At 39.3% G+C, this 13,013-nt stretch overlaps 1 protein-coding gene across 1 annotated transcript; it reads left to right on the top strand.

Annotated features, from left to right (window-relative positions):
- The first annotated feature begins 2,993 nt into the window (after positions 1-2,993).
- Positions 2,994-11,885, top strand: LOC117761057 (ras-related protein rab7-like). The gene is made up of 6 exons (XM_034584638.1): positions 2,994-3,347; positions 7,457-7,519; positions 8,058-8,184; positions 8,696-8,914; positions 10,280-10,408; positions 10,510-11,885. The coding sequence occupies exons 2-6, from the start codon at positions 7,467-7,469 to the stop codon at positions 10,603-10,605; spliced, it is 624 nt and encodes a 207-aa protein (XP_034440529.1). The 5' UTR covers positions 2,994-3,347; positions 7,457-7,466; the 3' UTR covers positions 10,606-11,885.
- The last annotated feature ends 1,128 nt before the right edge of the window (positions 11,886-13,013 follow it).

Below are 13,013 nucleotides of genomic sequence, written 5' to 3'. Positions count from 1 at the left end.
CAAGAGGTCATAAAGACTTGACATTCAATAGGTGCGAGATCAGAAGGAATTCCTCCATAAACACCAGAGTCGTCCCAGTCATCAGGGCTCTGCACAGGCACACTCCCAGTAACAAGGAGGACAACATATAGACCACATGTGAACACGTAGAAGAAGGAAATCAAGATGAGAATTCCGTTAGGTTCAGATAATGTTCTAATACGAAGCCGATGGCAGCTCAGCTTTGTTATTTAAAGATTGAAGATTTAAAGGAAGGGATTGGAGCCAATTTTAATGTTACTATTTTCACATAATGGTTAACGGGTGGAAGTGAAAGGTTTGAGCAGCTATCCTTATTAGGACAGACCAAAATCTTAACTCTAACCTTAACCTAACCACAACTTACATCTTACCTCCAGACTTAATGAGTATTTGCTCATTGGCGCTGTGGTTTCCCATGAGATCTACTGGTCCTGACAAGGTCAGTGTTCGTGCTGGAAAAGGTCCTAAATAGGCAACAAAAATGAGTAAACACAAACACACTCACCTATCTCTTGTATTTACTGTGTCTGTGTGTTAATTAATTGTCAAACCCTTTCCTGGTATTTTCTGTGGATTACGATGTGCAGCGTCTGGCTTCCGGTTCGTTTCTTTCATGTGTGTTTGTGTCGGTAGGTATAATCAGATTAGATAATCCTTTGATTCGAGAAATGGAGTCTGCCTGATCAGCATTTTCAATCTCATCACCTTACCTTTCATTATTCTCTCCTTCCCATTCACATCAGACTGGCAGTGAGGTGGATTCAAATGGAAACAGTAATTCAGCAGAGACTCTGACCTACAGAGGCAAAACTGATGTAAGCATTATCACCAGATATTTTCTCCAACATGAAGGTTTTTGATCTCTTCTTATGGTCATAAACACACACACACACACACACACACACACGCACAAATGTTTGTACAGCTATCTCAGTGAGGACCTTACCCTAACCCTTACTATCCAAACTAAATGCCTAACCCTAACCCTAACCCTTAACCTGACCTAAACCTAATTCTTAACCTAACCCTTAAACGAAGTCTTAACCCCCAAACAGTCCATTAAAGGGGGGTCACAAAGTGAGGACCGGCCAAAATGTCCTCACTCCGTCGGTTGTAGACTCAAACTGGTCCTCACAAAGATAGCTGTACAAGAGCACACACACACACACGTCACTCTATATTTGTGAGGACACTTATAGGCATGATGCATTCCATAGCCCCTTACCCTAACCTTAAACATCACAACTAAATGTCTAACCTTAACCCTAACCTAATTTTAACCCTAAACCTAAAACCAAGTCTTAACCCTCAAACAAGCCTTTGAAAAGTGAGGACCGGCTAAAATGTCCTCACTTTCCGAAAATGTCTGTAAGGTCTATGCTCAAAATGGTCCTCACAAATACATAAGTACAAGTACACACACACACAGGTCTCAGGGGTGTCCCAGCCTCAAATGTGTAGTCACCTTTCAAATCACATTCAAATTTCAAATTTGATTTGTATAGCCCATAATCACAGATTGTCTCATGGGACTTAACAAGTTGTGACATACTCTGCCTTTAACCCTCAGTAAGAGTAAGGAAAAACTCTATTCTTAGAGGATCCCTCTCCTAGGGTGGACGGCAGTGCAATAGATGTCGCGTGTAGCTGAGCACTTCATCAAAATAACAGTATTTACAACATTGATGAGAAAAAACAGTGTCTTATATAAATGGAGAGGTATATCAATGTTTAAAGTATTTTTATAACAAAGAAAATGTCTGACAGAGAGGAAAGGAGCAGTAATGACAGAGGTGTTTTCAGTACAAAAGGTGCAAAACATGAAGGTATAGGACAAAGTTTGGGAAAACTGCTTCGCTTGGTCCACTCATTTAAAATAAGCTGGCAGTGCTCTCTAGTGGTGAACTATTGCATCTTTCCCTTTTGACAGTGATTCAGCACAATGAAGCGTCACATTCATAACGTGCTGTTGATCATATGAAGATGAAAAAGCGTCACTAGTGGGGGGGGGACTGATGTGAAGCAGGAGTTATGTGCTCTCACGAAGGAGGATGGCAAGTTTTTTTAAGTCCTTTGAAGAGGTCTTATATTTTGGCTGTTAGAGATTCACTCCCCTCAACACAACAAAATTAGTTCTTTAATGGCTATTTCAATATCAAAAATTTTGTAGAGGTATAAATAGTTGGATATAAATTGTGAAAAATATTAATCTGCACTTCTTTAGTCTTATCGGTTATACAGAATTTCCCCCAATGTTGCTTAAAAATAGATAGATAGAAGGCCCTGTTGATAATTTAAACAAATTTGTGAGTAATTTGAAAACGTTAAAATGAATGAAGTAAAATGAAGTCCACCAAATTTTCTGAATATGTTATTTTGGAATATACTCTTTCCGGATCCTTCTGGCAAACTTCTTCTCCTCTTTTAAATCTCTATACTATACTTTTATTGGTGTGCGTTCGCCTAGTTCTGATTTTACTCTCTATTTTAATAATTTTATAATGTTTTATTTTATCTTATTTTATCTTTTCTCATATGAAACATTCATAATTTCGTTTGTGTGCTCTATTGCTGTGTGATCTCCCTATTGTTTGTCTTTTATTTTTTACTTGTAAAGCACCTTGTAAGTTTGTACTTCTTCTTGCTCTTTTTTCAAATTTGTAGATTAAATCATGAAGTGTTTTTTTCCCTCATCACTGTTTGTAAATAATACTCTTTCTGTTTATTTTCTTTCACTTGTTTGTATAATTTGTCTTTTTTATTTACATGGTTGAAATAAATAAAAATGAATGAAAATGTGCTATATAAATACAGTTTGCTTTTATTATTATTGTTGTTGTTGTTGTTGTTAATATTCCTGTGATCACTTTACTTTATTCAGATGAGTAAAATGTTCTGAGTCAGATTTTGTTTTCTGTAGTGCTGGTGGGCGGGGAACCTTAAAGGAGCTGCGTGCTACGTAGGACGCAGACGTATTGTTGGAGGAGGAAGTGAAAGGGGAAGAGAGCAGCAGCAGCAGTAGCAGCAGCAGCAGCAGGTCTCCAGGCAGAACAGCCTTCTAACAAAGTGCCAAATTTAATCATCTAAATCTGCCTCCTCCGCTTACGACACTGTGCTTTTTAAGTGGTCACACAAAGGGCGACTCTGTTTTTTACTAGCATCTGAACCGAGGGGTTGCCAAACTAACGCGAGCTTGAGTTGCCAGCGAGGAAGCTAGCTAGCTAACTGCCGTAACGCCTAGTTAGCCTCTGACGCTAGCTGCCCCCTGAACAACAACAGCCCGCTCCGGTGCTCAAGTGTCCTCTCCGCTGTGCCACAGCTCCAAAGTAAGTTCTTACTTCCAGGTAACACCAGTCTGGTCCCGAGGTAAATGTGAACCCACTCGTTATGCGCTCTGTTTCCTGTTAATGCAGCTGCGGCTAATGTTAATGGTGCTGCGGTGTTTTTCGAGAAGCTGGATTGCGAAAACGAGGCCCGTGGCTCCTCTGGGTGAGACGACGTCGATGCAACACAGCTCCGTGAAGATGTGTCCTCTGTCAAATGTTGAGAGGGTGAAAGTTTGAAATACTCAAGTTTCCACGTAGCCCTCATGCTCCCAGTTAGAAGCTGCAGGACGCACTCAGCCCTTCCACTGAAAACTCCACGTTTCTGTGCTAGTCATGGTCAAAGGTGTTGTTTTTTTTTTGGCGACACGTTGTTGTTGGCAGTGTTGTGTGTCTGTCGTTGTGTTTCCAGGAACACGGGACTTTTAGTTTCGGTTGTGACTCATGCATCTACATGTTTTCACTTTGTTTAATCAAAGGTATTTGATTAGGTGGCTTCAACGCCTATTACTTGTACCAACGCGTTGGGTTGACACGAAACCGGTGTTGTTGACGTCCAAACTGAGAAGTCCTAATGTTTTTTGATGCAGTCATGTAACCTTTTCCCCCTCTTGTCTCCTGCACCTCTTTCCTGTGATGCAGTGTTACACAGTGAGATGAGTCCCTGCTCTGTGATTTAGTTTTTAATTAATTGCGTTAGATGACAGCTATTCATCTCAAGTTAATTGACATTAAAATAATTTGAGTCTGAATGACCTGTCTGGTTGTTTGGATCAGCTTCAGTACAAGCTCTTCTCATATCCCATGAGGTGACATGTCTGATTCTTAATATTATCAGTATGTTATTTATATTATCATTATGTTCCTGCTGGCATGGTCAGCGTGTCTCTGTTTTTAATTTTTCCACAGTTAAACATGTTGCCCAGACGGCTGCATTACACCATCTACCTTCCAGTTGGTTCTGGTAGTGGTGCCCTTCAATGTTTACAGTGGAATTAGCAGGTTTTTGTATAAGCTCTTGTGGAAACATAATTTTTCTGTCTTTCTCTTAATACAGCTCTGTAATATGAAGGCAGAGTTGTAAGACGTTGTGGGTTTACAGAAACATTTGGCTTCACAACATACTAGAAACTGTTAGTGCTCTAATGAGTTATTCTTTTAACAGGTAGAGTTAATAGAAATACTAAATGAATGTGTTGTTCAGAGCATTGAGCAACCTCTGAACTCAGCTGTCCCAATCTATATTTAGTCCCTGGTTTGTTTTCGACTGCTAGTGTGCTTGCATCATACACAATGTATCATTTACAGTTGTTTATCAGCTGAAATTGAGTAAACAAGTAACTTTAAACTAGCTACCATTTCTTTGTGCAGGGTCAAAGTAAACACATTCATTTAGTATTTCTATTAACTTGCAAATACTGTACATATTCTTCGTCATCTGTATTCAGTTTGTTACAAAATGCTCCTATTTGTATCAGTCAAATTTTCCAGTTAACATTGATGTAGCAATGATAATAATATTAATCAGTCAGTTTGGCGAGAGGCCTCCACCCGATTTCAAACTGAGTCTCCTGTCACAGACTATAATCTCGTTCAGGAATCTATGTCTAATGCTCTTGTCTGTGAGACGATCAAGATGTGGGATGAGTTAGCTCTGTTGTCATGTGACTGTGGTGTGAGCATGCCCAGACTTCAGTGATGTGCTGCTGCTCTTGCTCCTGTCAGCTCGTCTTCACAGTATGGTAGTCACTGGAGTGCTGTGCTAATTCCACCAAGAAAGAATGCAAGTGTACTTTACAGCTCCAGGTGGGAACCGAAGGGTTTATGCTTCATAAGGCTTAAGTTAAGAATTTGGATTTATTTTCATGGCTCATAATTCAGTGTAGAATCAAATATTTGTTTGTGTGTAAAATGTTTTTGAAAGTATTGTTTATGTATGTTCTATAATTTTTGAGTTTACCCTGTACCCTTTGTACACGGTGCAAACAGATGCTAACCAAATCTCCTTATAGTCGCCTCTTGTAACATCTCTGAGTGACCACTACGTCCTCAAGTCCTTTACATTTTTGTGGATGATCACGCTGCGTGACACATAATAACTTTGCTAAATCAAGATTGATAGTGAATGGATTTTCTTATCCTCCCATAACAATCTGATAATTTAACAGCTTTTTACCATAATCCTTGTTCAACTGGACGTCTATAGAGAGCTCACTTTCATTTCCCTGAGTTTCTGTAGCGACTCATCTCACACTTATTTTCTTTAACAGTGATCCTTTGTCAGACTTCAGTCTTTCTGATTCCAGCATATGTGACAGCTATGATTCAGATTCTCTATGTTTTTTCTGTTCATTCAGCTTAGGTGCCGCAGTCTCAGGTCTCATCATGTTAGGGAACACCCGAACTTACGTGATGTTCAGATAGGAAGTGGTCAAGTTTTCTTTTAGACTGTTGTGTAACAGGTTAGTGCGCTTCACAAAAACAGATGGAAGAAATCATTTAATTTCCCTAAAACCAGTCACAGAACTTGTGATTAAAGAGACATTTGTTGAGAAACAGTATAGACAGCAGGGCAGCTACACATTGATTTCTTGATTGACAGTTGTTCCAGTATTTTTTTTATAGCAAAATATGAACATTGTTTGCGTCCACCTCTCAATTGTTGTATGCTTATCTTTTTCATACAAACTGAATATGTTTGGGTCTTGGACTAAATTTCTGTTTGGGATATTTAACAGGTATTTTTCACAACTTTTTGACCTTTTCTGGACAAAACAGTAAGTCTGTTAATCAAGAAAGATATATTGGAGAATAATCATCAATGAAAAAATGTATTTATTTATTGCAGCCCTTAGTATTTAACACATGTAATTGTCCTTAGTCACATTTAAGATCTCCTTCATTGTAGTAGGGAAACACTGCATCTTATTCCCTTCAGACATTCACTACTGCACCCACCCTCGCTGACAGCATGCACATCTACAGTAGACTTTCTAAAGTATATTTCTTATCAAAATCAGTGCGCTCGCATGTTAACTAATGATAAAGCAGACTGCTATGTAATCAAGGTTTATTTTAGAAAATCCCTCAGGACGGAAACATAGACTTGTTTATTTACTGTTCTACACTTTGTTTTGTTATGAGTAGTAGTCTCGAAAAGTCATGATATACTGTAAATAGAGAATGAAAAAACTAATATTAGGAGGGTTTAAAAATGAGTCTTCATCGGGGCAGTGCATAAGCAAATCGGTCTCACCAATATAAAAACTTAAAAGAATAAACGATGCAGAGTAAGTTTATGTAACTTCTATATTTATTAAAATATCGGCTTCCAAAAAGCCATATCGTATGTGCACTACTACCAACAACTTCTTGTGGAAACATGGTTGAATGCATTTTTAAAGAAGTGTAACGTGATTTGCTCACTTGAGCATTTGGAAAAATCTCTGATCTTGCTTAATCAATTTTTACAAAAGGAAATGATGCACATCGCTGTTCACTGCTGCATTCGAGTTTTCAGAAATTACACAGATTTCGTAATGAAGATTTCCTACAGTTATTGCTGCAGGTATGAATCGAAAGCACTGACACAGAGATTTTTTTTCACTAAAATGTAATATGAAGACTCAGACAATAGGGCTTTATTTAAATGCACATGTAGAGTGTCCCCTAACTCATGGTGTGTATGCTGCTGTAAGTGTAGTGTACTGTCTGTAGAGTGTTCTGAGATCATCAACACATGTAATAGCTGGTCTGCACAGTGAAGGTCAGATCAACAGAAAAGTTCAGATGTGTCACTCGGTTTTGAAGAGTCCGTTCTTAAGGAGGTGACTTCCTGTGGTGTGTAAGAGGGGAAAGAGAAAGAATGATGTGGTTCTCGTGATTTGCCCAGCAGCTTAGGAAGCGCATGACTGGAATAAATGGTATTCAAACCTGATTGGTCCACGGGCAAGAAGCTCTACACGCAAATTTGTAGACTAATGTTTTCCAATGGCCTTCTCTGCTCTGAGACATATTTTCTTTATTGATTTTTATGTGATGATTAGTTTGTGACAATATATATTCTTGTAAAGTGGAACTTACTAAACATTTTACTGTCTGTCTCTCTGCAGCTGCTGAAAAATGACATCCAGAAAGAAAGTGCTCCTGAAAGTCATCATCCTGGGAGATTCTGGGTGAGTCCCAACGTGGCATATTTCACGTCAATCATCGGTTATTAATGTTCTAGAATAGCTTGGTGGGAAAACACCTAAATGCCAGGGTGTCATTAAAGTTTGGAGTTGAATCCTCTGTTTAAATCAGTCTGTATTAAGATGACTTCCTTGTTGGCAGGAGTTATGATTGTGACACAAGCTGTATCCAGGCAGAATGAGGCCTCTGCTCTTCACCAATGCAGCTTTACTGTTTTTCAACCATCTGCAGAACTAACCAGACATAATCACTGCCGTTACAATACTTATAATGTCATTATAATGCTTAGTACTGCACTGGGTTGTCTTAGAAACATAAATTTGGTTGCGTTTGGCTATTTTGACATGTGCTCTCTGAAAAGCTCAACATGCATAACATGGTACAAAGAGTAAATAGGGTCTTGATTACATCCAAAGTCACATGGCTCTATTTCATCAGTCAACGTGTACCACAGTTTATTTCTTCTCCTGTTCTACCACCTACAGTGTCTGTTATTCTGTTGTCTACTCTGTCGTTGCTCAGTGTTGGAAAGACCTCCCTCATGAACCAGTATGTGAACAAGAAGTTCAGTAACCAGTACAAAGCTACAATAGGAGCAGACTTCCTGACGAAAGAGGTGATGGTGGACGACCGGCTCGTTACAATGCAGGTGCGGCACAGTTACAACTAATAATAACAATAACTTGGGTTTATATAGCCCCTTTCAAGATATCAAAGGCTGATTTACAAAGTTTGAAAAATGAAACGGATCAAGGACAAAAACTATTTTGGGGAAACTCTAGCTGGGGATAATGAAACTTTACTGGTCAAAAGCCGTTGGGAACAGAACTTAAGGAGTTATTTTAAGGAAACGGTTTTAAGGAGTTATTTAAAAGTGCCCAGAGATGGAGGATTGCTAATCTCTGCCAGGAGGGAGTTGGCAGGTTGGTGCAAGGCACGGTGAGCAGACCTGTATATCAGGATTGTAGGTTCCGGGATGAACCTACAGGGGAGGAGGAGGTCAGAGAGGTACTGGGGGAATGAAGCATTAAATAATTCAAGCATTTAAACAGCAGCATCCTTTGAGATTATCATCATATTGCTGTATTTGTTTCCATCTTTTCCTCACTCCTGTAATCCTCTCCATTTATAAAAACTATTCTCTTTCTATTTTTGTCTAGATATGGGACACAGCTGGCCAGGAGAGGTTCCAGTCCTTGGGTGTTGCGTTCTACCGTGGAGCAGACTGCTGCGTGCTGGTGTTCGATGTGACCGCACCCAATACGTTCAAGACACTCGACAGCTGGAGGGACGAGTTCCTGATCCAGGCCAGCCCCAGAGACCCGGAGAACTTCCCCTTTGTGGTGCTAGGCAACAAGATCGACCTGGAGAATAGACAGGTTGGTACGAGTAGATCGTGCCTCCATGATGGACACATTTTAAATCCTGACCTATCCTCCATTGCATTGTCCATATGTCAGACCTCCAAACCCAGGCCCAGCTCTTGTGGGTGTGTTTCAGCTGTGAACATGCATACGGAGCCACATGGAGGGTTTTAGTGCTTTTAAAACACTTCTGGCTGCACAGCGTGAATATGGCTGATGCTCTTAAATACTTGAATTGACATCAGCTTCAGGATATGCCATGTGGCTCATACTTTAAATGTAGGGTTATCAAGTGGTTCATTGGCATGTGGCTTAAAAATATGGTTATTTGTGAAATTGTTTGATCTGGCCAGAAGCCAACAAAGCTTATTTTATTTTGTTCTTGACTGCCTTTTCTGTTGTCTTTGTTTTGTTTTACTGATGTTGGATCCTTCAGCTGGGACTTCTACATTCACTTCACCGTCAGTGAGGTGTGCTCCACCTTTCTGGTGTTGTCCATTATTCCTGTCGTGATTGAGCTGAGCTGAGTGGAGTGGTAGATTTTACATAAAGAATAAATAATCAAATTCAGATCTAGAGCAGAATGTAGAGGTCGTGTTGATGCACAAGACTCAAGAGCGACGTTCACATCTGTGTGCAACAAATGACTGATAGATGATAGCATAGAAAACGACCGTGTTGTGTTTCTTAGCAACGTAGTATTTAGTCTGTTTGTCGGCTGCTGTTGAGTTTGTGTCGTTTATACACCGTGGCTTTTTCTGCTGCTTTATTTTGCTGTTAATTCTGCAAGAAATGACAAGCTGTTTGATTTATATAGCTTCATTTTTTCTCCATAAAATGCATTGACGCCCGCTGTCATGTTAATTAGTAGATTTGTATTTATCGATTATCAGTTGTGTGGACAGGCAGCAAAGTGCCACAGTGGATTTTTTTGGTTGCTTTCGGTGCAGTTTTCACCTGGAACATCTTACATGTATGAAATACAAATAAGCCTGGCAGCCTTAAGGTATTCTTTCATAGTTTTATCATCATTATTAGAACTATGCAACACTCCCTCCATCCCCCTTTGACTGTATTTTTAAAGACTACATTTCAAGTGAATCACTTTGTCATTTTCTACACACGTAATTTTCCTCATGCTTGAGTATATTTTCTTTCCACCCCTGGTTATAGGTTGTCAATGTAACCCTTTAATGCTCCAAATCCATTTAGATTTTAAGCATGAAAAAAAGTAAACATGCATAGTAACATTCAGATTGACATTACAGGCTTGATTTAAAAAAAAAAAAAAAAAGTAATTTTTTTATTGAATCTCTAAATGACAAGTTTACTGATTTAAGCTTTCTAAATTGATAATTCTCTTCATCTTCATACACACAGGTAACCACCAAAAGGGCTCAGGCTTGGTGTCAGAGTAAGAACAACATCCCCTACTTTGAGACCAGTGCCAAAGAAGCCATAAATGTAGAACAGGCATTCCAGACAATTGCACGTAACGCCCTCAAACAGGTGAGTCACAGCTGCTTAAAAATGAAAATGATAAATGAGTTGGTGTCATGTCTTTTCTTTCTTTTTTCTACACTGCTGATGTCTCTCTTGATTCCTCACAGGAGACAGAAGTGGAGTTGTATAATGAATTCCCAGAGCCCATAAAACTGGATAGGAACGACAGAGCTAAACCTTCAGCAGAAATCTGCAGCTGCTAAAGGACAACTCGGACCATCTTCTCTCTTGGCTTTCTGAACCACCCTGTCACCGGTTACATCACCTGCACCTTGCTCCGAGGGAAAATACTTCCCTGCTGGTCTTCCTTCTTCACACCTCTGTTCATTCCATCAACACAACCCCACACAAAGTACGCTGCACATGGATGTACCCCACGCCCACCGCCCACTTAGCACACAAATTAATACACTAGCGTACTCGCTGCAAAATCCATTGCCCAAAGATCACATACATGAAAAGAATGACACCCCTTCTGACCTCACAGTCCCTGACTTGATAGCGAGTGATCTCCAATTGTCTGCCTGTGGCCCCTGATTCCCACACACAGGGGCCTGAGGGAGCTATGTTTAAACAGTGCAATTGGGAACTCTGGATGGACTGGCTGATGCTCTGTAGTGTGAGACGATGTTGGCTAGTATCGGCATTCCAAGTATCTTATTCTCATTGTCTGTTTTCTCTTTGCTTTATATTGCCTGTCTTTCAACAAATTATATTTGTGTGTGTGTATATATGTTTTTCCTCAATTGGCTGATAATATTTCTGAAGCCAATCTGAAATATACTTTTTTTTTTTTTTGCACTTTCTTTTTAAGTTTTTGTCTTTTAAATGTGATAGTGGGATGACTGATTTTGGGCAACGTCGGCTACACACCTTCAAATGATCCCTGTTCATTCTCCTTGTCTAATACATACTGAGAATCTGTTTGGTGATTGTTTTGCCTTCTCCACTCAAGGTTTGTGGGTTTACAACGGCCTCACCAAGCAGAAAAATTCCTGAGAAGACATGTTGAAGCTAATGATGCAGTCACAGTGTAAAACATGGATTAATTCTTAATATATTAATATTTGCCTTTTATGTAACATTACTTGTACCGCTACTATTACTGCTGTATGTGTTTACGTCCTTCATCAGACATCTTTCAATGCTATGGAATTACAGTACGTGTCACCAACACACACACACATACATCTGCCTTCTGTCATGTCTTTGTTATCGCTGTTCTCTCTATCTGCTTGTAGCTCAGGTCGGCTAAGTACTTAATATTTTTAATGGATTGTGTATTACGGTGTATAGACAATAAAGGTAAAAGGCTGATGGACTGAACAGAAATCGATGTTCTCTCTCTCTCCATTTAAAGAAAAAAAAATCCAACGTTTTGCCCTGCTATTACTCCTTATAGACGAAGATCACTTCGATGCCAATGATGTTGTCAAACAAAATTGGGATGTCAAATAATAAAACTCTTGAATATATCTGTGTATGACTTTGTGTGTCAATGTGTTCAATTTCTTGCATTTCCTTCATGCATCCAGGCTTTTCCTTGCATGAGATACACTTACTTTTCTTCACATTTGTGTCTGATTTGAGACGTGGGTGTTGTGTGATGGAATGTTTGGATGAGCTGCCGTGTTTGAAAAACCTGGTAAATGCTTCCACAAAGGGGTTTTCACTAAGATTAGCTATTTTGACATCTCACGAGGTGGAGGACCACTCGCACCTTTACATCTCTTAAATTTGGTGACCATCACAAACTCGCATTTTGTCTAAACTTACCCCATTGCTCTATACTCGCTATATAATACACTATTATTACTTTACTTTCCAGCATGACACTTTCTACTTTGAGAGAGAGAACTGTTATATCCAAGGGTCCCAGTGAGGCAACATGCACAACAAACTTAAGCAGCTTAATATAATTTAGAAATTTTATTGTGTGTGTGTGTCTGTGTTTTCTGATACATCATAATTTCTTCAGTGTGCCAGGACACTGAGCCCCTACTAACTATATTTAGATCAACTACAGCACTGACTAAAAAAGGTTTCAAAGTCTTAAGATAACACGCTCACACAATATGTAGACTTCTGTGTGACCCACATTTTGACATGTGACTGTAGGAAAAGCACAGATGTGTTAAATAAATAACGCGGGCTGCATTCCACCCAGGTGAATTTGTTACACTTCTGTTCTCTCAGCCATAACAAATCAAAAATGTCTGCCATGCAAAAGGTCTGTTCTCATGCCTGTTCAGGGAAATACAGTTCAGCAGCCACCACCCAGTGTACAGACACATTTCCTTCACTGCACTGTGTGAGCAGACAGTCGGGCAGTAGCCAGGATGTGATGCAGTACTGAGGTCATTAGTGCAAATTACACAATAAATAAATTAAAAACTACTCTGGTGTGTTCTGGGGAATTCCAATTTCTTTTTCAATGTGGTAATAGTTTATTATTAATAATAATAATAATAATTACATTTTAAAGTCTACATTACTAAGTGCAAACAGACATAAATCACCATCAGCAAAATAAAATTACATCAGTTTTAAAGTGGATAGGGTAAAAACAAGTCGATGCATAAAAACCAAAACCATGATATGTGAAAACAGA

This window comes from Hippoglossus hippoglossus, chromosome 5, assembly GCF_009819705.1.
Source record: "Hippoglossus hippoglossus isolate fHipHip1 chromosome 5, fHipHip1.pri, whole genome shotgun sequence".
In the NCBI taxonomy this organism is placed as follows: domain Eukaryota; kingdom Metazoa; phylum Chordata; class Actinopteri; order Pleuronectiformes; family Pleuronectidae; genus Hippoglossus; species Hippoglossus hippoglossus.
Note: the sequence above shows the minus strand (reverse complement) of the source record. Positions and strands in the feature narration are given on the sequence as shown.